We start from the raw sequence: 26,926 nt of genomic DNA, 5'->3' as shown, positions 1-26,926 counted from the left end.
CAACAATCTTAAAGTCATACCACAGATTCTCAATTGGATTGAGATCTGGGCTTGACTAGGCCATTCCAAGACATTTAAATGTTTCCCCTTAAACCACCAAGTGTTGCTTTAGCAGTATGGTTAGGGTCATTGTCCTGCTGGACGGTGAACCTCCATCCCAGTCTCAAATCTCTAGAAAACTGAAACAGGTTTCCCTCAAGAATTTCCTTGTATTTAGCACCATCCATCATTCCTTCAATTCTGACCAGTTTCCCAGTCCCTGCCGATGAAAAACATCCCCACAGCATGATGCTGCCACCACCCTACTTCACTGTGGGGATGGTGTTCTCGGGATGATGAGAGGTGTTGGGTTTGTTGCTGACATAGCATTTTCCTTGATGGCCAAAAAGCTCAATTTTAGTCTCATCTGACCTTCTTCCATATATTTAGGCAGTCTCCCACGTTTGCTTATTTTTTTCGGGCAACTCTTCCTTAAAGGCCAGCTTTGTGGAGTGTATGGCTTCAAGTGGTCCTATGGACAGATACTCCAATCTCCACTGTGGAGCTCAAATTAATGCCCTCCTTGCCTGGTCTGTGAGTTTTGGTGGGCGGCCCTCTCTTGGCAGGTTTGTTGTGGTGTCATATTCTTTCCATTTTTTAATAATGGATTTAATGATGCTCCATGGGATGATATTTTTTTATAACCCAACCCTGATCTGTACTTCTCTACAACTTTGTCCCTGACCTGTTTGGTGAGCTCCTTGGTCTTCATAGTGCTGCTTGCTTGGTGGTGGCCCTTGCTTAGTGGTGTTGCAGACTCTGGGGCCTTTCAGAACATGTGTATATATACTGAGATCATGTTACACTTAGATTGCATACAGGTGGACTTTATTTAACTAATTATGTGACTTCTGAAGGTAATTGGTGGCACCAGATCTTATTTAGGGGCTTCATAGCAAAGGGGGTGAATACATATGCACGCACCACTTTTTTTTAAAGTTATTTTTTAAATTTCACTTCACCAATTTTGACTATTTTGTGTTTGTCTATTACATGAAATCCAAATAAAAATCCATTTAAATTACAGGTTGTAATGCAACAAAATAGGAAAAACGCCAAGGGGGTGAATACTTTTGCAAAGCACTGTATGTGTTAGCTGTGTGTTGTTCAGGCAGGATGCTGATGTTACTGTCTGTTTCTCCTGTTCTGCACAGAGGAGCAGAACCTCCATCCAGCCCTAACTAACCTGTCTGTCTGCTGTTGAATATTTTTGTTTTTGTTTAAGATTTTTGGTACTTGTTTTATATTTACATTGTGTAAAGTCTCTGTCCATTTAGTGAAACTATGGTTTGTATGAGGAGTGAATCTATAGGCCTGAGGGGATACAGTTTACACTAGCAACACAGAGTTCTGGGTGAATTTCCACTATAAAGCTCAACGTGTGGTTTACAACAAAGGGCACCATATTCCCTATATAGTGCACTACTTTTAACTAGAGCCCTATGGTCCCTGGTAAAACAAAACAAGGCTCTGGGCAAAAGAAATGTACTATTTAGGGAATAGGGTGCCATTTAGGATGCACAGTGTCCCCGGTCTGTCTGGGTAATATTACTACAGCATTACTACAGCAGCTGTGTTGCTCTACTGTTTGGACAGAAGACATGATGACGGCGGAGCTACCGTCAGAGATGGCGTTAGTATAGTTTTCTTTGCCCCGCCTCTCCTCTGCACCCCCCAATGAGTAACAGAAGTAGCGTTATACTGTGGACATAGAATCAAATGGGTTAATCAATGAATAAACAACAACCAACTCAACCCTTTAAAGATTTTTAATATCAGGTAATACCATTTACAGTCAGAAAATAGTTACAGTAAAATAACATAGAGAAGGCTCATACATTAAAACAAAATGGTCATCCTGTTAAACAGAAAATGACCAGAAATACTATGTAGCCTTTTGCTATTTAACAACAATTACATTGAGCGTTTGATACCTTTGAATCATTGTTGGGACCAAATATAGGTTTTGATTCATGATAGCATGGTATTTGTATAGCCTAGCGGTCTCTAATGCAAGCAAGGTGGAGTGCAATTCCACCAATGATCATTATTTTGCCCTCTGGTCATCAGAATATCAACTGCTCTGTTGTTAGATGGTTTACTGTCAACATGTATTTTTTGTCTTGGAGTGTTCTAGAATGTATTGTGACAGTTCTAGAAGGCTTCAGATAATTCCAAAAGTTCTGTAGAAGCCCCCTAAAATCTCTCATCTATCCTCTGTATGGCTGGCCAGTGGCTTGTGGACAGTGTGTCTCCTATGGCACTTAGATCTACTGTCTCCCGCTCAACACTGTCCACAGAGCCATTACCAACCAACCCTCAGATTAACACCAGAAAGTCATACTCACATAGCTTCTACAACCTCAAAATAAACAATTCTTTAGGAGTATATCTCATGATAGATAGATGTACGTTTGCAGAAGCAGACGCTGTATTTCACTGCCATGCTAAAACACTAGGCTACTGCTTGGTCATACATTCAAATCTAAATAGCAACTCAATGATCATTAAAACCACAGTACAATCAGTGTTCACCTGCATCCACTCACTCACACAATTTAAGACACTATTCATCAATTCCTCTAATGCAGCTGATGTCTGGACAGTTATGAGAACAAAAAATATATACTGAACAAAAATCTAAACGCAACATGCAACAATTTCAAAGATTTTACTGAGTTACATTTCATAGAAAGAAATCAGTCCATTGAAATAAATTCATTAGGCCCTAATCTATGTATTTCACATGACTGAGTAGGGGTGCAGCCATGGAGGGCATAGGCCCACCCACTGGGGAGCCATGCCCCCCCCCCCCCCCTCAGACAATCCTTCAGGTGAAGAAGCCGGATGTGAAGGTCCTGGGATGGAGTGGTACACGTGGTTTGTGGTTCTGAGGCTGGTTGGATGTACTGCCAAATTCTCTAAAACAATGTTGGAGGCAGCTTATGGTAGAGAAATTAACATTCAATTCTCTGGTGGACATTCCTGCAGTCAGCATGCCAATTACACGCTCCCTCAAAACTTGAGTCTTCTGTGGCATTGTGTTGTGTGACAAAAGTGCACATTTTGAAGTGGACATTTATTGTCCCCAGGATAAGGTGCACCTGTGTAATGATCATGCTGTTTAATCAGCTTCTTGACATGTCACACCTGTCAGGTGGATGGATTTTCTTGGCAAAGGAGAAATGCTCACTAACAGGGATGTAAACAAATTTGTGCACAAAATTTGAGAGAAATAAGCTTTTTGTGCGTATGGAAAATGTCTGTGATTTCTTATTTCAGCTCATGAAACATGGGACCAACACTTTACATGTTGCATTTATATTTTTGTTCAGTGTATATTTCCTACTTGAGCAGTTCAGTTGTTTAGTTCCAGTGGTCACCAGAATGAGTGTGAATGAGCTGGTCAGGTGAGGACACAGGAACAACAGTCTTAGTCAGGATGATCAAAATACTGACTCATCTTTCACATTACATCACCCTCTTCCTCTTTTTACACATTCAGTTCCTCCTCTTGTTTTCCTCCCCGTTTTCCTTTGCTTATTCTTGTGCGTTCACACTTTGTGTGTGTGTGTGACTGGGTGAGTGTCTGTGTGTGTGTGTGTGTGTGTGTGTGTGTGTGTGTGTGTGTGTGTGTGTGTGTGTGTGTGTGTGTGTGTGTGTGTGTGTGTGTGTGTGTGTGTGTGTGTGTGTGTGTGTGTGTGTGTGTGTGTTACTCCTCTGTGATGGTGTGGAGGGTACTGGGGGTCCGTAGTTCCGTTCGGACATTCCCACTGGAGATGGACCAGACGTCGCTGAGCTCTGCTGGGCAAAGGATAGGGATTAGAGGTCAGGGGTGTGGTAGTTGAGGTTCAGGTCAGCGGTTGGTGCAGGGTTCATGTGTGGGTTGAGGTCCAATGGTTTGGGGTTTGGGAATGGTTCATGGGAGGTTCAGTGGTTCATGCAGGTTTCAAGGGTTGAGAACCAGAGGGTTCATGGGAGGTTCATTGGTTCATGCAGGGTTCACGAGTTGAGTGGTTTATGGGTTAAGGTCCAGAGGGAGGGAGATGAGGGTTCTAGTGGGAGACTCTGAGTGGAAGGGATTCCATCGACCCCTCCCTGACTCCACTGGATCTAAGGCACAGACAGAACACAGAATCATTTACGCCGGCATTCCAGGTAAAATATCAAATCATCCTGGAGGTGCACGGCTGTACACTGCCTTAAAAATGCACTAACATACTGCCTCTGATGAAACAGGCTTCTTAATGTTATGATTCCAACAAACTAGAGGGTTGGAACACCACGGGCATTGAGCAGAGAGTATTTTACAATTTGAATTGAATGTCAGAAACAAACAGCTAATCCAGCTCATAAACTGTACAGATATGCAAGAGATGAAAATGTCGCTGTGCTTTTTAGTATATGCGCCTGTGTTTCCACAAGTAGGAGACTAGTCCAATGGGAGAGGGCTATAGTGATGTACAGTATTTAGTATGATATTGTTGTTGTCCTTACCGGTCCGGAACTTGCTATAAGGCCCGGTCTTGTGTGTCTGCCGACTGCCTGACCAGAATTGTAAGCCTCGCTCACGCCACCTGTAGGACACGGAGAAATAGCACACTTCACACACACATACAGACACACCTTACAGACACACCTTTACCTAACTAACCCATTATATTTTCCACTGTAATCATCTCACTCACACACCTTTGACATGTATGTAGAAACGTGTGAACTCACCAGTGGAATATGAAGATGCAGACGATAAGAGCAGCAGAGACCAGGTCAGTCAAAACCCACATCACACTGTACTGCTCTAGAGTCTGTAGGGGTTGGGAAACACATGTGAAGACATTAGTGTGTGTTTGTGTGTGCGTCTCACCATAACGAGAACCGATGTGTGTGTGTGAGGTGTGTGTGTGTGTCTCACCATGATGAATAGCAGTGTGTGTGTGTGTGTGTGTGTCACAGGAGGCTGCTGAGGGGAGGACGGCTCATAATAATGGCTGGAACAAAGAAAAGGGAATGGTATCAAACACATTACTACGAGCCTGTCCTCCCCAAATGAGGTGCGGCCAACCTCCTGTGGTGTGAGTGTGTGTGTCTCACCACAAGGAGCAGCGGTGTGTGTATATCTCTCAGCAGCATGTTGTTGGTGGTAACGGAGGATGCTCCACTGCACCAGGCCAGAGAGTAGAGCCACGGCTGGTTCACTACATACAGGTTCACACTGATGTTCACCGACCTGTACTTACTGAAACACACACATTCATGGTGGGTGAGGAGAGAGACATTTTATAGTACATCATGTGTGTGTGTGTGGGTGTGTACCTGATGTGTTGTAGAGACATGGTGCTGTAGTGAAGGTTGAGGGTAGTGATGTGGTTGTCCTGTAGTTCCTGAATAGAGGCAGTCTGTCCTGCTGTCTGTTGCAGCTCTGGATCCACCTGCTGTACCTCCCCTCTCTGATCTGATGGCAGCCACAGCACCTACACACACACACACACACACACACACACACACACACACACACACACACACACACACACACACACACACACACACACACACACACACACACACACACACACACACACACACACATCTTAAAAAAGTCTGTCCCTTATAAGAGCATGGCGGCAGGCCTTTCTAACATGGTCCTGTAACATGGTTTCCACCCATCCACAAACATACCTGGCTGGAGTTGATGTGTGTGTGTATGAGGTCGAGGGTGATGTTGAGGTAGTTGTCTCTATAAGGGTGTCCAGGAGGAGGCTGTCTCAGGTCAAACAACACTATCCTGCCTGTCCGATTCGCTACGTCCAGAACTTCAGCCAGGGAGGGAACAGTCTGATTGGCAGCTAGCGCTCGCTGCTCTGGAGTCATAGAGGACACCGTGCCAAACGGATCCCACTGGGAGGGGGGGAGAGAGAGATGGTTAAAAGAGGTCTGTAATACAGCTACTAACTAACCCATGGCGCTGAAGTCAGCTACTGTGTGTGTGTGTGTGTGTGTGTGTGTGTGTGTGTGTGTGTGTGTGTGTGTGTGTGTGTGTGTGTGTGTGTGTGTGTGTGTGTGTCGCCATTCAAAAGTGTGAGTGTCCTTACAGAGAGGAACCAGGCCCCAGCGTTGAGCAGCTGTACATCAGACCAGGTGAACAGGGCAGCAGGTGTGTGTGTTCTGTTAGGAAACACCTCCTCGACGTTAGTGGTCCTCTGCAGGGTGAGGTCATGCATCACAAACGGAACGCCATCAGCACTAGGAGAGAGAGAGGGGGGAGGGGAGAGATTAGGTCCTGCCGTTCACATGGTCAAGACAGACATGTGTGGCAGGTCTCAGGTGAAGATACACTCGGTCTGCTAGCTAAGGTCCTGCTAACAGGCCCGGTTCAAATACATGTACTATTTTAAATCTTTCAAATACTTTGAGCTTTGGCTTTCCTGGAGTGCCTGATGGGCGGTTCCATTACACCCTCCCAGCTTCTCAAGCCCAGCTAAAGTATCTGAAATTATTTGAAATAGTATTTGAGTCTAGGTCTGCATGCTACATCCTAATGCTAAAGGCCACATAGAGAACACCGCCAGCGCCAGGCTAGCAGGCCTGGACAGGAGTACTAACCTCTAACTGGATTAGTTAGGCTGTAATCACATTAACTGTGAGGAGTGGAGGGACGCTAATGTATGATCTCTAGGATTAGTACAAGGCTGCCAGGACAGGACAAGGCAGGACAGGGGTCAAAGCTAGCCAGGACACGGGGCTATTACAGGGATCAGAAGGGGACAGACAGACATACGACAAGACAGAAAAACAAGACAGACAAAACAAGACAGACAGAGGGGTGTGTACCTTATAGTGACGTCAGTCTCCAGCCCGTCCACTCCAGCCTCCACTGCACTCTCAAAGGACATTAGAGTGTTCTCTGGAGCAAGCTGTTAGAGGACAGACAAGCACGCACACACCAAGGTATGTGAGCGGAGCGAGGAGCGGAGCGTTCCCAATTTGACTGGAGCCTGGTGCGAGATTCCTAAAGGCTGGAGCGTCAGCCTTCTCGCCAGCTACAATTTTGTCTCCAGTAGCACTCACTTCACAAGCTCAGAGGATGCCCGGCTCAGCATTCATTTGTAGTCTACTTGTGTGCTGCTATAGCCCCTTGCTTTAGCTACTGTCATTGAGTTCACAAAATATTTTCATAAAGAAACTGATAAAACACACAGGTGCAAAATCAATGTGACTAAATCAATGTAACAAAGATGACAACCAAGAGCAAGAGAGGAAAGGGGGATACCTGTCACGCCCTGGCCTTAGTATTCTTTGTTTTCTTAATTATTTTAGTTAGGTCAGGGTGTGACATGGGGAATGTATGTGTTTTTTGTAGTGTCTAGGGTGGTTGTAAAGTTTAGGGGGTTTATTAGAGTAGTTGGGTTTATGTTTAGTATAGAAGTCTAGCTGTGTCTATGGTTGAGTGTAGGTATCTAGGAAAGTCTATGGTTGCCTGAATTGGGTCTCAATTAGAGACAGCTGGTTATTGTTGTCTCTGATTGGGAGCCATATTTAAGGCAACCATAGGCTTTAGCTGTTTGTGGGGAATTGTCTACGTCGAAGTGTTTAGTGGCTGCACTTCTGTTTGTATAGCTTCACGGTCGTCTGTTTAGTTGTATAGTGTTTGTTTCGTTTTCGTCTTCTTTCTGTAATAAAGAAGATGTATTTTCCACGCGCTGCACCTTGGTCCTCTCTCAGTCCCTTTGATGATCGTGACAATACCTAGTCACTTGTACAACTGAATCCATTCAACTGAAATGTGTCTTCCACATTTAACCCAGAGTGAGGTGATGTAGTGTCCACAATTAAATAATCATTGTGGAATCTGAAAAGACAAGCATCCTGAAGCATGGTGTACGTACTACGTGCACATGCTAAAAGAAAAGAATGAGGTGGATAGATAACTAAGTGTTTCATTGTAGCAAAGTATTTATAAACTAAACATCAGATCTCTTAAATCAAATGTTTCACAATGTATTTCTTTGTAGAATAGCCATGAAGTAATTGTATTCATCTAGTCTAAATAATGTCTGGCTCCTGACCTATTTAGAATGTTTATATGCTGTTTAATATGAAATGTAGCCTATTTGAAATGATGTTCACTTCTTACATTTTCATGTTTATTCAAATACTTTTCATTCAAATCCATGTGGTTTGGTTTCAACACATAAAAAACAATTGTTAGGTCCAAGTAGTCACAAAAATAGATGGGTGTTGTGATTTTAATGAATAGAGCGAATTTGGAGTGGCAGTTTTTTTTCATGTGAGCGCGGACCGGTTTTTAGCAGAGCGGTAGGAAAGGACATGGAGTGCTGGAGCGGTTTTTAGCAGAGCGGTAGGAAAGGACATGGAGCGCTGGAGCGGTTTTTAGCAGAGCGGTAGGAAAGGACATGGAGCGCTGGAGCGGTTTTTAGCAGAGCGGTAGGAAAGGACATGGAGCGCTGGAGCGGTTTTTAGCAGAGCGGTAGGAAAGGACATGGAGCGCTGGAGCGGTTTTTAGCAGAGCGGTAGGAAAGGACATGGAGCGCTGGAGCGGTTTTTAGCAGAGCGGTAGGAAAGGACATGGAGCGCTGGAGCGGTTTTTAGCAGAGCGGTAGGAAAGGACATGGAGCACTGGAGCGATTTTTAGCAGAGCGGTAGGAAAGGACATGGAGCGCTGGAGCGGTTTTTAGCAGAACGGTAGAAAAGGACATGGAGCGCTGGAGCGGTTTTTAGCAGAGCGGTAGGAAAGGACATGGAGCGCTGGAGCGGTTTTTAGCAGAGCGGTAGGAAAGGACATGGAGCGCTGGAGCGGTTTTTAGCAGAGCGGTAGGAAAGGACATGGAGCGCTGGAGCGGTTTTTAGCAGAGCGGTAGGAAAGGACATGGAGCGCTGGAGCGTTTTTTAGCAGAGCGGTAGGAAAGGACATGGAGCGCTGGAGCGGTTTTTAGCAGAGCGGTAGGAAAGGACATGGAGCGGTTTTTAGCAGAGCGGTAGAAAAGGACATGGAGCGCTGGAGCGGTTTTTAGCAGAGCGGTAGAAAAGGACATGGAGCGCTGGAGCGGTTTTTAGCAGAGCGGTAGGAAAGGACATGGAGCGCTGGAGCGGTTTTTAGCAGAGCGGTAGGAAAGGACATGGAGCGCTGGAGCGGTTTTTAGCAGAGCGGTAGGAAAGGACATGGAGCGCTGGAGCGGTTTTTAGCAGAGCGGTAGGAAAGGACATGGAGCGCTGGAGCGGTTTTTAGCAGAGCGGTAGGAAAGGACATGGAGCGCTGGAGCGGTTTTTAGCAGAGCGGTAGGAAAGGACATGGAGCGCTGGAGCGTTTTTTAGCAGAGCGGTAGGAAAGGACATGGAGCGCTGGAGCGGTTTTTAGCAGAGCGGTAGGAAAGGACATGGAGCGGTTTTTAGCAGAGCGGTAGAAAAGGACATGGAGCGCTGGAGCGGTTTTTAGCAGAGCGGTAGAAAAGGACATGGAGCGCTGGAGCGGTTTTTAGCAGAGCGGTAGGAAAGGACATGGAGCGCTGGAGCGGTTTTTAGCAGAGCGGTAGGAAAGGACATGGAGCGCTGGAGCGGTTTTTAGCAGAGCGGTAGAAAAGGACATGGAGCGCTGGGCCGCTCCATGAGCGATGAACGAGATTTCCAACACAAGGGCATCAAAAATGCACAGTGCCAAGTCAATTTTACAGTGCCAGACTTTATTCTAATCAGGAACTCACTCTCTCGCTGACTCTCTAAAGTAACATGAGGCCAGAGTCTCTGTGGATTCAGAGTCTCTCTGGATTTACCATGGGAACATTTCTGTGCCATCCTGTATCTTGTATGTGGTCATATTGATTGATAGTGATAATAATGTTATATATAGATAGTGATAATATTGATAATAATGTTATATATAGATAGGGATAATATTGATACTAATGTTATATATAGATAGTGATAATATTGATAATGAAGTTATTGATAGATAATGATAATGTTGATAATAATGCTATTTATATATATTGATAATGAAGTTATTGATAGTGATAATATTGATAATGAAGTTATTGATCGTGATAATGTTGATAATAATGTTATATATAGATAGTGATAATATTGATAATGATGTTATTGATATATAGATATGTACCATGGGAGCTCCTCTGTGTCCGAGGAGTGTTGGTTTGGGTCCCAGGGTTCCAGCTTCTCTGATGCAGGGAGAATACATGGCCAGAGGAACCAGGTACAGACTGAACAATACACTCAGGTACACACCCAACAGACACACCTGATGCACTAGAGAGAGAGAGAGCGAGAGAGCGAGAGAGCGAGAGATAGCGAGAGAGCCATAGAGAATGAGTGAGAGAGCGAGAGAGAGAGACCATATTCCACAACAACCTCATACTGGAACAGGCTCTCTAGCAGAGATCCAGTGTTCTAATTCTAGTTATACAAGTCTTAATGATGAAATCAGAGCTTACAGGGGAGATCTGTGATTGCTACATCCATTTTTATTTACCCATTGATTTCTTGAATGATTTATAAATGACTCATGAATGTATAAACGCTTGGTCTATGAATCTGGTAAGAGTGGTTACATTTCTCCAGCCCCATCCCTTAGCGGGAGTCGCTTTGTTATTGTGTGAACCGCAGATTGCTCCTTTAATCAGACTACTGTACACCTGACACAGCTTAAGTCTGTGTGTGTCATTATCCTCCACAGAGAGGCCAGACATGAGTCAGCTAGTCCACCTACAGCTTCACGTCACCACGACAACTCAGAACAGTGACCATGGAGATGACAGAGAAACAAGAGAGAGCGAGAGATAGAGGGAAAAAGAGAGAGAGAGCAAAGCACAGAGTGTGCGTCATCAAATCAAATTTCATTGTCACATACACATGTTTAGCAGATGTTATTGCGGGTGTAGTGAAATGCTTGTGTTTCTAGCTCCAACAGTGAAGTAATATCTAACAATTCACAACAATACACACAATGCAGTGTCTATGCCAGGTTTACAACTCAGAAAAGGTCCCTCTCAGTCTCAGTCAACAGGGGTTGCGTTCTTCTGCTCAGATGTTGCATGCGTCAGCCAATGGTTGTGTGCCACGTCATTGACCGTGCAGTTGGGCACCAGGTTGCTATAACATAGATGTGGTTAGCTGATACGTAAAATACCTATCCAGGCTTTGAAAAATCTGGCATTTGTCCGCAACGTCTGAGCAGGGGAACACGACCAGAACCTGGACTTGTTTTACAGCAGCCAATTGGAGCACTTACCTCTCTTGTTCATGCGAAAAAAGTGCAGCGCTATTGGCCAGGACAGGAGAGTCATAAATAAAACCCCGCCTACATGAAGAAAGGGGGCTGTGACCTAGCCAATAGAGAAGGGGAGACAGCGAAAGGTTCATATCACAATGCAGACAACTGAACATACACATTTTACATTGTTACTTTGGGTCGCTTGATTTTATTGGTCTGTGTATGTGTGAGTGACAGCTAGACTGGCCAACCTGCAGGGAGAGGAGGAGGGTCTTCCACTCTTTACTCCACACCTCAGACAGAACAGCCGTGGCACTGACAGCGAATGCCAGGGTCACCACAATCCCCATCTAACACAGAAAAATATCAAAGGACTAATCAACATATGTGTCATCCTGATCAGTCTGTGCTTCTTCACAGATGATGTATGTGAGTGTGCGTGAATTAGAGTCTGCTGCCCTATATACATAGACTTGAAATCACTGGCCACTTTAGTAATTGGAACACTAGTCACTTAAAGAATGTTTACATATTTTGCATTACTCATCTCATAAGTATATACTGTATTCTATTGTACTGTATCTTACTCTATGCTGCTCTGACATTGCTCGTCCAAATATTTATATATTCTTAATTCCATTCCTTTACTTTAGATTGTGTGTATTGTTAGATATTACTTGTTAGATATTACTGCACTGTTGGAGCTAGAAACACAAGCATTTCGCTACACCCGCAATAACATCTGCTAAACATGTGTATGGACCAATAACATCTGCTAACCATGTGTATGGACCAATAACATCTGCTAAACATGTGTATGGACCAATAACATCTGCTAACCATGTGTATGGACCAATAACATCTGCTAAACATGTGTATGGACCAATAACATCTGCTAAACATGTGTATGTGACCAATAACATCTGCATGTGACCAATAACATCTGCTAAACATGTGTATGGACCAATAACATCTGCTAAACATGTGTATGGACCAATAACATCTGCTAACCATGTGTATGGACCAATAACATCTGCTAAACATGTGTATGGACCAATAACATCTGCTAAACATGTGTATGTGACCAATACAATGTGATGTGATTTGACTGTGTGCTGTACTCCATGGAGGATGGGAGATACCTTGTGACTCCAGTGAAGGTACAGCCTCTGTCCCTCAGACAGTAAACACACCGCCAGTACCTGCAAGACAACAACAGAGAGATGTAGATGAACAGAGCAGCAGTAGTACAGTGGTATAGTAATGTAGTAGTACTGAAGAGAGTAGTACATTGGTATAGTAATGTAGTAGTACTGAAGAGAGCAGCAGCAGTACAGTGGTATAGTAATGTAGTAGTACTGAAGAGAGCAGTACAGTGGTATAGTAATGTAGTAGTACTGAAGAGAGCAGTACAGTGGTATAGTAATGTAGTAGTACTGAAGAGAGCAGTACAGTGGTATTGTAATGTAGTAGTACTGAAGAGAGCAGTACAGTGGTATAGTAATGTAGTAGTACTGAAGAGAGCAGTACAGTGGTATAGTAATGTAGTAGTACTGAAGAGAGCAGTACAGTGGTATAGTAATGTAGTAGTACTGAAGAGAGCAGTACAGTGGTATAGTAATGTAGTAGTACTGAAGAGAGCAGTACAGTGGTATAGTAATGTAGTAGTACTGAAGAGAGCAGTACAGTGGTATAGTAATGTAGTAGTACTGAAGAGAGCAGTACAGTGGTATTGTAATGTAGTAGTACTGAAGAGAGCAGTACAGTGGTATAGTAATGTAGTAGTACTGAAGAGAGCAGTACAGTGGTATAGTAATGTAGTAGTACTGAAGAGAGCAGTACAGTGGTATAGTAATGTAGTAGTACTGAAGAGAGCAGTACAGTGGTATTGTAATGTAGTAGTACTGAAGAGAGCAGTACAGTGGTATAGTAATGTAGTAGTACTGAAGAGAGCAGTACAGTGGTATAGTAATGTAGTAGTACTGAAGAGAGCAGTACAGTGGTATTGTAATGTAGTAGTACTGAAGAGAGCAGTACAGTGGTATAGTAATGTAGTAGTACTGAAGAGAGCAGTACAGTGGTATAGTAATGTAGTAGTACTGAAGAGAGCAGTACAGTGGTATAGTAATGTAGTAGTACTGAAGAGAGCAGTACAGTGGTATTGTAATGTAGTAGTACTGAAGAGAGCAGTACAGTGGTATTGTAATGTAGTAGTACTGAAGAGAGCAGTACAGTGGTATAGTAATGTAGTAGTACTGAAGAGAGCAGTACAGTGGTATTGTAATGTAGTAGTACTGAAGAGAGCAGCAGCAGTATATTGGTATAGTAATGTAGTAGTACTGAAGAGAGCAGTACAGTGGTATAGTAATGTAGTAGTACTGAAGAGAGCAGTACAGTGGTATAGTAATGTAGTAGTACTGAAGAGAGCAGTACAGTGGTATAGTAATGTAGTAGTACTGAAGAGAGCAGTACAGTGGTATTGTAATGTAGTAGTACTGAAGAGAGCAGTACAGTGGTATAGTAATGTAGTAGTACTGAAGAGAGCAGTACAGTGGTATAGTAATGTAGTAGTACTGAAGAGAGCAGTACAGTGGTATAGTAATGTAGTAGTAGTGAAGAGAGCAGTACAGTGGTATAGTAATGTAGTAGTACTGAAGAGAGCAGTACAGTGGTATAGTAATGTAGTAGTACTGAAGAGAGCAGTACAGTGGTATAGTAATGTAGTAGTACTGAAGAGAGCAGTACAGTGGTATTGTAATGTAGTAGTACTGAAGAGAGCAGTACAGTGGTATAGTAATGTAGTAGTACTGAAGAGAGCAGTACAGTGGTATAGTAATGTAGTAGTACTGAAGAGAGCAGTACAGTGGTATAGTAATGTAGTAGTACTGAAGAGAGCAGTACAGTGGTATTGTAATGTAGTAGTACTGAAGAGAGCAGTACAGTGGTATAGTAATGTAGTAGTACTGAAGAGAGCAGTACAGTGGTATAGTAATGTAGTAGTACTGAAGAGAGCAGTACAGTGGTATTGTAATGTAGTAGTACTGAAGAGAGCAGTACAGTGGTATAGTAATGTAGTAGTACTGAAGAGAGCAGTACAGTGGTATAGTAATGTAGTAGTACTGAAGAGAGCAGTACAGTGGTATAGTAATGTAGTAGTACTGAAGAGAGCAGTACAGTGGTATTGTAATGTAGTAGTACTGAAGAGAGCAGTACAGTGGTATTGTAATGTAGTAGTACTGAAGAGAGCAGTACAGTGGTATAGTAATGTAGTAGTACTGAAGAGAGCAGTACAGTGGTATTGTAATGTAGTAGTACTGAAGAGAGCAGCAGCAGTATATTGGTATAGTAATGTAGTAGTACTGAAGAGAGCAGTACAGTGGTATAGTAATGTAGTAGTACTGAAGAGAGCAGTACAGTGGTATAGTAATGTAGTAGTACTGAAGAGAGCAGTACAGTGGTATTGTAATGTAGTAGCACTGAAGAGACCAGCAACAGTAGTATAGAATTCGTATAGTGATAGTACTATAGTTTTCACCAGCAGCAGAGCTACAGCAATAGAATAGTAGTGATAATATTAGAGTAATAGTATTAATATAAGTATAGTATGTAGTATGTATGTATAGTATGTATAGTAGTATTACTAGTTCTCACCAGCAGCAGAGAGATGTAGGCGAAACGAGCAGCAGTAGTTGCACAGTAGTAGTAACAGTAGAAATAGTATAGTAATATCAGTAGTATAAGTATAGTAGTATTTATAGTAGTAGTACTAGTTCTCACCAGCAGCAGACAGATGTAGGTGAACAGAGCAGCAGCAACAACCAGCAGCACCAGAGACCAGGGGAACCAGAATCCCAGAGTCTCAAAGTTAAACCTGCAATGCATACATATAGTACAATCTGTGCATGTGTGGTGTGTATATATGCGCGTGTGGTGTGTGTGTGTGCATGCACGTGTGCGTGGGTGGTGTGTGTGTGTCATACACATGTGTTTGTGTGTTGTGCGTGCGTGTGCGTGACCCACCAATCAAAATCATTGTAATCGTTGTGAGCCTGGCTCCAGAAGTAGAGGAACAGAGAGGAGAGGAGGAAGGTCAGGACCAGAAGGACCACGCTCCCACACTCCACCTGGAGGAGAGAGAGAAGGAAGAAGAGGGGGGAGAGAGAAGGGAGAGGGGATGAGAAGGGGAGAGACACAGGGGGGGTAGAGGGAGAGTGGGGGGGGGGGGGGGTCAGAGAGAGAGAGGCAGTCAAAGAGAGAGAGAGTCATTTTTCCTATAAAGGGTTAGATCAGTAACATTAACAACACACACTGCAGTTGCAGTATGTCAGCAGAGAGAGAATCAATACTCAGCACATGCCCAGTCCACTCTGCATTATCAGCAAACTCACCACAAACTGTTTCAGATAACGTTCTAGCTTAAGTCAGTGTTTCAGATAACGTTCTGGCTTTAGTCAGTGTTTCAGATAACGTTCTAGCTTTAGTCAGTGTTTCAGATAACGTTCTGGCTTTAGTCAGTGTTTCAGATAACGTTCTGGCTTTAGTCAGTGTTTCAGATAACGTTCTGGCTTTAGTCAGTGTTTCAGATAACTTTCTGGCTTTAGTCAGTGTTTCAGATAACGTTCTGGCTTTAGTCAGTGTTTCAGATAACACTCTAGCTTTAGTCAGTGTTTCAGATAACGTTCTGGCTTTAGTCAGTGTTTCAGATAACGTTCTGGCTTTAGTCAGTGTTTCAGATAAGGTTCTGGCTTTAGTCAGTGTTTCAGATAACGTTCTGGCTTTAGTCAGTGTTTCAGATAACACTCTAACTTTAGTCAGTGTTTCAGATAACGTTCTGGCTTTAGTCAGTGTTTCAGATAACGTTCTGGCTTTAGTCAGTGTTTCAGATAACGTTCTGGCTTTAGTCAGTGTTTCAGATAACTTTCTGGCTTTAGTCAGTGTTTCAGATAACGTTCTGGCTTTAGTCAGTGTTTCAGATAACACTCTAGCTTTAGTCAGTGTTTCAGATAACGTTCTGGCTTTAGTCAGTGTTTCAGATAACGTTCTGGCTTTAGTCAGTGTTTCAGATAACGTTCTGGCTTTAGTCAGTGTTTCAGATAACGTTCTGGCTTTAGTCAGTGTTTCAGATAACACTCTAACTTTAGTCAGTGTTTCAGATAACGTTCTGGCTTTAGTCAGTGTTTCAGATAACGTTCTGGCTTTAGTCAGTGTTTCAGATAACGTTCTAGCTTTAGTCAGTGTTTCAGATAACACTCTAGCTTTAGTCAGTGTTTCAGATAACGTTCTGGCTTTAGTCAGTGTCTCAGATAACATTCTGGCTTTAGTCAGTGTTTCAGATAACGTTCTGGCTTTAGTCAGTGTTTCAGATAACACTCTAGCTTTAGTCAGTGTTTCAGATAACGTTCTGGCTTTAGTCAGTGTTTCAGATAACGTTCTGGCTTTAGTCAGTGTTTCAGATAACGTTCTGGCTTTAGTCAGTGTTTCAGATAACGTTCTGGCTTTAGTCAGTGTTTCAGATAACACTCTAGCTTTAGTCAGTGTTTCAGATAACGTTCTGGCTTTAGTCAGTGTTTCAGATAACGTTCTGGCTTTAGTCAGTGTTTCAGATAACGTTCTGGCTTTAGTCAGTGTTTCAGATAACGTTCTAGCTTTAGTCAGTGTTTCAGATAACATTCTGGCTTTAGTCAGTGTGAGCACCTTGCTGCAGAACAGTCTATTTATTTTCTATAACAACACACTCACTCATCACACACTGTGAGCAAGGCAGTGACTCTTAGGGCTAAACACCATGAGAGATGATTGACATCTGGAAAAGAGTGGCTATCAGCTGATCAGAGCGAATTATGATATAAATATTCTAGCTAGCTATTTAGCTAAGCAGTCGAAACAAACTTGTTTTTACTTGATTTGAGTTTATTCTGCTGCTGACATTTTCCTCGTACTAACAAGCAGTCGAATTGCCCCAATCTTTGTCTCTAACAGTATTCAAGTCTCCCGGGTCGGCGCCCACAGACAGTGGTCACTGCATGCAAGTCAGACACAAGTGCGCTCTAAGAGCGGGAAGGCAGGGAGGGGGGTATTATCTGAGATTCAAGAGCTTATGAAATAACCTAATAACCTAACCTAAAATAAAATTTAAAAGTAGGCTAATTTGTCAACAACAACAACAAAAAATCCACAGAGCTGCAAAGACACTTTTTCACAGAAGGGGACTGGTTGAACCCTTACTGTGCACGTGCCTGAGTCTGTGTGTGTGTGTGTGTGTGTGCGTGCGAGCGTGCTTCTCTGTGTGTGCCTGTGTGTGTGTGCCTGTGTATAGGCTACCCTGCTGCAGCAGCACTCCCCAGGCTGAGATTTGGCCCTCTGGTAGCGTCTCCATTGACAGCCGTACAGACCAGCCAGACACGACACAAACGGCTGGTGCTCATACCTGGATAAAAACACAATAATACTATGACATAATACAATACACAAGAATATAATACAATATTCATATAATATCACCTGGGAACAACACACTATAATACTATAACAATACTATTATACCTGTTAACGACAGCTAATACTATAGTACTGTATCATCTATCAATTAGAATGGAATCTTCTGCACAAGCAACACACGCAGACACTAGCAGTTTACCTCTGCAGCAGCTGCCGCCGCACCACCTTTAGCTTCCCCAGCTTCGGACTGGACACGGACCCTCACCCGCAGCCTCACCTACAGCCCCGCATCCCAGAGAGAAAAGGGAAAGAGAGGATGAGAGACAGAGAGGAAGAGAAGGAGGGAGAAACAGACAGGGGACAGAAAAGACTGAATGGAGACTGTCTTTGGTCCCAGTAGTTTTTCGGTATTGAAGGAGAGCTGTGGGATAAAAGAGAGCGAGAGAGAGAGAGAGAGATGGGAGCATAAAGGGCCAATCTGTGATTTCTACATCAATTTTTGGACTTTAAGATGTATGATATTTACCAATTGATTTCTTGAATAATTTCTAAATGCCTTAGGAGTTTAGTTCACTGTCGTACCCCATCACAACCAAAAATATAAGCTTAGAGAGAGTTTAGTAGATTTAAGTTTACCAAAAGACCAAGATTCACCAGAGGAAATCTAGTAGATCTAGGGCTATATTCAATCTGATCGCCCCTTTTCGGCTATGCACCTTTTAAAGGCAATGTTTCCGAGTTTGCGGAGACCACATTCACAGTACAAGTTGCATATGCTGGTTTAATGGGAAATGACCTTTGAATGTAAATCACGCTATAACGCGGATCTTCCACAGTCCGATTTGAATCTAGGCCATACTGTATCTTTAGACACATCCAAAATGGCCTCCCATCTCAATCAACCCTAATCTGCATCCAGCTCCTTTTTAAACACTAACATATTTAGTCTATTTAAAACCAGGTCTCCTAACAACCATCTACAGCATTCTACACTGTATCTACTGACCTAACAACCATCTACAGCATTATACACTGTATCTACTGACCTAACAACCATCTACAGCATTCTACACTGTATCCACTGACCTAACAACCATCTACAGTATTCTACACTGTCTCTACTGACCTAACAACCATCTTCAGCATTCTACACTGTATCTACTGACCTAACAACCATCTACAGCACTCTACACTGTATCCACTGACCTAACAACCATCTTCAGCATTCTACACTTTATCCACTGACCTAACAACCATCTACAGCATTCTCCACTGTATCCACTGACCTAACAACCATCTTCAGCATTCTACACTTTATCTACTGACCTAACAACCATCTACAGCATTCTCCACTGTATCCACTGACCTAACAACCATCTACAGCATTCTACACTGTATCCACTGACCTAACAAGCATCTACAGTATTCTACACTGTCTCTACTGACCTAACAACCATCTTCAGCATTATACACTGTATCTACTGACCTAACAACCATCTACAGTATTCTACACTGTCTCTACTGACCTAACAACCATCTTCAGTATTCTACACTGTATCCACTGACCTAACAACCATCTACAGCATTCTACACTGTATCCACTGACCTAACAAGCATCTACAGTATTCTACACTGTCTCTACTGACCTAACAACCATCTTCAGCATTCTACACTGTATCCATTGACCTAACAATCATCTACAGCATTCTACACTGTATCCACTGACCTAACAACCATCTACAGCATTCTACACTGTATCCACTGACCTAACAACCATCTACAGCATTCTACACTGTATCCACTGACCTAACAACCATCTACAGCATTCTACACTGTATCCACTGACCTAACAACCATCTACAGCATTCTACACTGTATCCACTGACCTAACAACCATCTACAGCATTCTACACTGTATCCATTGACCTAACAACCATCTACAGCATTCTACACTGTATCCAATGACCTAACAACCATCTACAGCATTCTACACTGTATCCACTGACCTAACAACCATCTACAGCATTCTACACTGTATCCACTGACCTAACAACAATCTACAGCGTTCTACACTGTATCCACTGACCTAACAATCATCTACAGCATTCTCCACTGTATCCACTGACCTAACAACCATCTACAGCATTCTACACTGTATCCACTGACCTAACAAGCATCTACAGTATTCTACACTGTCTCTACTGACCTAACAACCATCTTCAGCATTCTACACTGTATCTACTGACCTAACAACCATCTACAGCATTCTACACTGTATCCACTGACCTAATAACCATCTACAGCATTCTACACTGTATCCATTGACATAACAATCATCTACAGCATTCTACACTGTATCCACTGACCTAACAACCATCTACAGCATTCTACACTGTATCCACTGACCTAACAACCATCTACAGCATTCTACACTGTATCCACTGACCTAACAACCATCTACAGCATTCTACACTGTATCCACTGACCTAACAACCATCTACAGCATTCTACACTGTATCCACTGACCTAACAACCATCTACAGCATTCTACAATGTATCCATTGACCTAACAACCATCTACAGCATTCCTAACTGTATCCACTGACCTAACAATCATCTACAGCATTCTACAATGTATCCACTGACCTAACATTTACATTTACATTTACATTTAAGTCATTTAGCAGACGCTCTTATCCAGAGCGACTTACAAATTGGTGCATTCACCTTATGACATCCAGTGGAACAGCCACTTTACAATAGTGCATCTAGATCTTTTAAGGGGGGGGGGGGGGGGCAGAAGGATTGCTTTATCCTAGGTATTCCTTGAAGAGGTGGGGTTTCAGGTGTCTCCGGAAGGTGGTGATTGACTCCGCTGTCCTGGCGTCGTGAGGGAGTTTGTTCCACCATTGGGGTGCCAGAGCAGCGAACAGTTTTGACTGGGCTGAGCGGGAACTGTACTTCCTCAGTGGTAGGGAGGCGAGCAGGCCAGAGGTGGATGAACGCAGTGCCCTTGTTTGGGTGTAGGGCCTGATCAGAGCCTGAAGGTACTGAGGTGCCGTTCCCCTCACAGCTCCGTAGGCAAGCACCATGGTCTTGTAGCGGATGCGAGCTTCAACTGGAAGCCAGTGGAGAGAGCGGAGGAGCGGGGTGACGTGAGAGAACTTGGGAAGGTTGAACACCAGCCGGGCTGCGGCGTTCTGGATGAGTTGTAGGGGTTTAATGGCACAGGCAGGGAGCCCAGCCAACAGCGAGTTGCAGTAATCCAGACGGGAGATGACAAGTGCCTGGATTAGGACCTGCGCCGCTTCCTGTGTGAGGCAGGGTCGTACTCTGCGGATGTTGTAGAGCATGAACCTACAGGAACGGGCCACCGCCTTGATGTTGGTGGAGAACGACAGGGTGTTGTCCAGGATCACGCCAAGGTTCTTAGCGCTCTGGGAGGAGGACACAATGGAGTTGTCAACCGTGATGGCGAGATCATGGAACGGACAGTCCTTCCCCGGGAGGAAGAGCAGCTCCGTCTTGCCGAGGTTCAGCTTGAGGTGGTGATCCGTCATCCACACTGATATGTCTGCCAGACATGCAGAGATGCGATTCGCCACCTGGTCATCAGAAGGGGGAAAGGAGAAGATTAATTGTGTGTCGTCTGCATAGCAATGATAGGAGAGACCATGTGAGGTTATGACAGAGCCAAGTGACTTGGTGTATAGCGAGAATAGGAGAGGGCCTAGAACAGAGCCCTGGGGGACACCAGTGGTGAGAGCGCGTGGTGAGGAGACAGATTCTCGCCACGCCACCTGGTAGGAGCGACCTGTCAGGTAGGACGCAATCCAAGCGTGGGCCGCGCCGGAGATGCCCAACTCGGAGAGGGTGGAGAGGAGGATCTGATGGTTCACAGTATCGAAGGCAGCCGATAGGTCTAGAAGGATGAGAGCAGAGGAGAGAGAGTTAGCTTTAGCAGTGCGGAGCGCCTCCGTGATACAGAGAAGAGCAGTCTCAGTTGAGTGACTAGTCTTGAAACCTGACTGATTTGGATCAAGAAGGTCATTCTGAGAGAGATAGCAGGAGAGCTGGCCAAGGACGGCACGTTCAAGAGTTTTGGAGAGAAAAGAAAGAAGGGATACTGGTCTGTAGTTGTTGACATCGGAGGGATCGAGTGTAGGTTTTTTCAGAAGGGGTGCAACTCTCGCTCTCTTGAAGACGGAAGGGACGTAGCCAGCGGTCAAGGATGAGTTGATGAGCGAGGTGAGGTAAGGTAGAAGGTCTCCGGAAATGGTCTGGAGGAGAGAGGAGGGGATAGGGTCAAGCGGGCAGGTTGTTGGGCGGCCGGCCGTCACAAGACGCGAGATTTCATCTGGAGAGAGAGGGGAGAAAGAAGTCAAAGCACAGGGTTGGGCGGTGTGAGCAGAACCAGCGGTGTCGTTTGACTTAGCAAACGAGGATCGGATGTCGTCGACCTTCTTTTCAAAATGGTTGACGAAGTCGTCTGCAGAGAGGGAGGAGGGGGGGGGGGAGGGGGAGGAGGATTCAGGAGGGAGGAGAAGGTGGCAAAGAGCTTCCTAGGGTTAGAGGCAGATGCTTGGAATTTAGAGTGGTAGAAAGTGGCTTTAGCAGCAGAGACAGAAGAGGAAAATGTAGAGAGGAGGGAGTGAAAGGATGCCAGGTCCGCAGGGAGGCGAGTTTTCCTCCATTTCCGCTCGGCTGCCCGGAGCCCTGTTCTGTGAGCTCGCAATGAGTCGTCGAGCCACGGAGCGGGAGGGGAGGACCGAGCCGGCCTGGAGGATAGGGGACATAGAGAGTCAAAGGATGCAGAAAGGGAGGAGAGGAGGGTTGAGGAGGCAGAATCAGGAGATAGGTTGGAGAAGGTTTGGGCAGAGGGAAGAGATGATAGGATGGAAGAGGAGAGAGTAGCGGGGGAGAGAGAGCGGAGGTTGGGACGGCGCGATACCATCCGAGTAGGGGCAGTGTGGGAAGTGTTGGATGAGAGCGAGAGGGAAAAGGATACAAGGTAGTGGTCGGAGACTTGGAGGGGAGTTGCAATGAGGTTAGTGGAAGAACAGCATCTAGTAAAGATGAGGTCAAGCGTATTGCCAGCCTTGTGAGTAGGGGGGGAAGGTGAGAGGGTGAGGTCAAAAGAGGAGAGGAGTGGGAAGAAGGAGGCAGAGAGGAATGAGTCAAAGGTAGACATGGGGAGGTTAAAGTCACCCAGAACTGTGAGAGGTGAGCCGTCCTCAGGAAAGGAGCTTATCAAGGCATCAAGCTCATTGATGAACTCTCCAAGGGAACCTGGAGGGCGATAAATGATAAGGATGTTAAGCTTGAAAGGGCTGGTAACTGTGACAGCATGGAATTCAAAGGAGGCGATAGACAGATGGGTAAGGGGAGAAAGAGAGAATGACCACTTGGGAGAGATGAGGATCCCGGTGCCACCACCCCGCTGACCAGAAGGTCTCGGGGTGTGCGAGAACACATGGGCAGACGAAGAGAGAGCAGTAGGAGTAGCAGTGTTATCTGTGGTGAGCCATGTTTCCGTCAGTGCCAGGAAGTCGAGGGACTGGAGGGACGCATAGGCTGAGATGAGCTCTGCCTTGTTGGCCGCAGATCGGCAGTTCCAGAGGCCACCGGAGACCTGGAACTCCACGTGGGTCGTGCGGGCTGGGACCACCAGGTTAGGGTGGGCGCGGCCACGCGGTGTGAAGCGTTTGTATGGTCTGTGCAGAGAGGAGAGAACAGGGATAGACAGACACATGGTTGACAGGCTACAGAAGAGGCTACGCTAATGCAATGGAGATTAGAATGACAAGTGGGCTACACGTCTCGAATGTTCAGAAAGTTAAGCTTACGTTGCAAAAAAATAAAAATAAAATACAAGATCTTATTGACTAAAATGATATAGTACTGCTGGCTGGTGAAGTAGCCTGGCTAGCAGTGGCTACGTTGTTGAAAGTGAAGCTGGCTAGGTAACCTCGACAATTTCACTAAATTTCTCTAAACTACACAATTATCATGGATACAAGGACAGCAAAGACAACTAGCTAACACTACGCTAATCAAGTCGTCCCGTTGTAATGTAAGTTTCTACAGTGCTGCTATTCGGTAGAAGTTGGCTAGCTAGCAGTGTTGGCTAGGTAGGAGGACGGCAGCGCGGCAGGCGAAAAATAGCTGGCTAGCTAACCGATAATTACTCAAAGCTACACAATTATCTTAGAAAAAAAGATAGCAAAGAAAACTATGTAGCTATGTAGCTAGCTAACACTACACAAGTCAAGTCGTTCCGTTGTAATGGTAACAACCATCTACAGCATTCTACACTGTATCCACTGACCTAACAACCATCTACAGCATTCTGCACTGTATCCACTGACCTAACAACCATCTACAGCATTCTACACTGTATCCACTGACCTAACAACCATCTACAGCATTATACACTGTATCCACTGACCTAACAACCATCTACAGCATTCTACACTGTATCCACTGACCTAACAACCATCTACAGCATTCTACACTGTATCCACTAACCTAACAACCATCTACAGCATTCTACACTGTATCCATTGACCTAACAACCATCTACAGCATTCTACACTGTATCCACTGACCTAACAACCATCTACAGTATTCTACACTGTCTCTACTGACCTAACAACCATCTTCAGCATTCTACACTGTATCTACTGACCTAACAACCATCTACAGCATTCTACACTGTATCCACTGACGTAACAACCATCTTCAGCATTCTACACTTTATCCACTGACCTAACAACCATCTACAGCATTCTCCACTGTATCCACTGACCTAACAACCATCTTCAGCATTCTACACTTTATCCACTGACCTAACAACCATCTACAGCATTCACCACTGTATCCACTGACCTAACAACCATCTACAGCATTCTACACTGTATCCACTGACCTAACAAGCATCTACAGTATTCTACACTGTCTCTACTGACCTAACAACCATTTTCAGCATTCTACACTGTATCTACTGACCTAACAACCATCTACAGCATTCTACACTGTATCCACTGACCTAACAACCATCTACAGCATTCTACACTGTATCCACTGACCTAACAATCATCTACAGCATTCTACACTGTATCCACTGACCTAACAACCATCTACAGCATTCTACACTGTATCCACTGACCTAACAACCATCTACAGCATTCTACACTGTCTCCACTGACCTAACAACCATCTACAGCATTCTACACTGTATCCACTGACCTAACAACCATCTACAGCATTCTACAATGTATCCACTGACCTAACAACCATCTACAGCATTCTACACTGTCTTTACTGACCTAACAACCATCTACAGCATTCTACACTGTATCCATTGACCTAACAATCATCTACAGCATTCTACACTGTATCCACTGACCTAACAACCATCTACAGCATTCTACACTGTATCCACTGACCTAACAACCATCTACAGCATTCTACACTGTCTCTACTGACCTAACACTTAATCTTCATGTACACTGTCCTAAGACCTGTTCGTAGTTAGAGAGAGAGTGGGGGGAGGGAGGGAGGAAAGTAGGAAGGGAGAGGAAGTACCCATCTTCCTGTTAGAGGGGATGGGATAGAGGAGATGATTGTGGACTACAGGAAAAGGAGGACTGAGCATGTCCCCATTCTCATCGACGGGGCTGTAGTGGAGCAGGGTGAGAGCTTCAAGTTCCTTGGTGTCCACATCACCAGAATGGTCCAAACACACCAAGACAGTCGTGTAGAGGGCACGACAAAGCCTATTCCCCCTCAGGAAACTAAAAAGATGTGGCATAGGTCCTGAGATCCTCAAAAGGTTCTACAGCTGTAACACTGAGAGCATCCTGACTGGTTGCATCACTGCCTGGTACGGCAACTACTTGGCCTCCGACCACAACGCACTAGAGAGGGTAGTGTGTACAGCCCAGTACATCACCGGGGCTAAACTGCCTGCCATCCAGGACCTCTACACCAGGCGGTGTCAGAGGAAGGCCCTAAAAATGGTCAAAGACCCCAGCCATAGACAGTCCTCTCTACTACCGCTTGACAAGCGGTACCGGAGTGCCAAGTCTAGGACCAAAAGGCTTCTCAACAGTTTTTACCCCCAAGCCATAAGACAGGTAATCAAATGGTAATCAAATGGCTACCCGGACTATTTGCATTGTCCCCCCCCCCCCCACCAACCTCTGTTTTTCGCTGCTGCTACTCTCTGTTTATCATATATACATAGTCACTTTAACTATACTACCTCAATTAGCCCAACTAACCGGTACCCCCGCATATTGGCTATCCGGACTATATGTATTGTGTCCCGCCACCCACCGCCCACCAACCCCTCTTTTAGGCTACTGCTACTCTCTGTTTATCATATATGCATAGTCACTTTAACCATATCTACATGTACATACTACCTCAATTAGCCCGACTAACCGGTGCCTGTATATAGCCTCGCTACTGTTATAGCCTCACTACTGTATATAGCCTCGCTACTGTTATTTTTCACTGTCTTTTTACTGTTGTTTTTATTTCTTTACTTATCTATTGTTCACCTAATACCTATCAGACACAAACAATCAAATAATCAGGCTACACAAACAGGTCTCTCCCACAGAACACAAACTATCTACCTTCTTCACTCTATTTGTTTTCATTTTGGACATTTAGCGTACAGTTAGTGGATTAAAATGTAGTTTACTAACATTCAATTAGGAAGGCTGATCTGAATGCTTGTTTAACTTTATCCATTTAGCATAACATAAATCACCGTTGTTTCCTATTCTACGGGCATAGTGGGAATTAATACAAATGTATCATCAGCATAGCGTCTCATTTCTTCTCCTCTTTCCTACCAACCACGTGCGGAATATCATTCACCTATTTACATTATAGCCTATAAGCATGGCACAATAATGCACATTCCTCATGCTTGCTGTTTAACCTATGGGCTCACTCTTGCAATTATCACCTTTCTCTCTCAACCAACGGGCGTAAATCATGGGATGTATTTATATGTAAATTTACCCATGTTCTCTCACTTGCTCTTTTCAGCACCATCCACCTCCCCACCACCACCAGCTATAATAACCTGAAGGCCCATCATTGGAACTCCTTTCTCCCAGCGGGGGGGTTTCCATGCCAGGAGTCCTGCATAGGGCTACCTGCCATCACATCATCTGTCGACGAGGCCAT

At 44.5% G+C, this 26,926-nt stretch overlaps 1 protein-coding gene across 1 annotated transcript; it reads right to left on the bottom strand.

Moving 5' to 3' along the window:
* Positions 1-1,793: 1,793 nt before the first annotated feature.
* Positions 1,794-26,926, bottom strand: LOC129822512 (glycerophosphodiester phosphodiesterase domain-containing protein 5-like). Its single transcript, XM_055880825.1, has 17 exons — positions 26,896-26,926; positions 17,919-17,979; positions 17,603-17,708; positions 15,302-15,405; positions 15,059-15,152; positions 12,424-12,483; positions 11,533-11,631; positions 11,300-11,393; positions 10,172-10,317; positions 6,871-6,953; positions 6,132-6,282; positions 5,719-5,937; positions 5,356-5,513; positions 5,134-5,278; positions 4,765-4,847; positions 4,537-4,616; positions 1,794-3,840 (listed from the first exon to the last, which is right to left on the bottom strand). The coding sequence occupies exons 1-17, from the start codon at positions 26,924-26,926 to the stop codon at positions 3,752-3,754; spliced, it is 1,803 nt and encodes a 600-aa protein (XP_055736800.1). The 3' UTR covers positions 1,794-3,751.

The sequence above is a fragment of the Salvelinus fontinalis genome, chromosome 24, assembly GCF_029448725.1.
Source record: "Salvelinus fontinalis isolate EN_2023a chromosome 24, ASM2944872v1, whole genome shotgun sequence".
In the NCBI taxonomy this organism is placed as follows: Eukaryota; Metazoa; Chordata; class Actinopteri; order Salmoniformes; family Salmonidae; genus Salvelinus; species Salvelinus fontinalis.
This window is presented reverse-complemented; position numbering and strand designations above follow the sequence as displayed.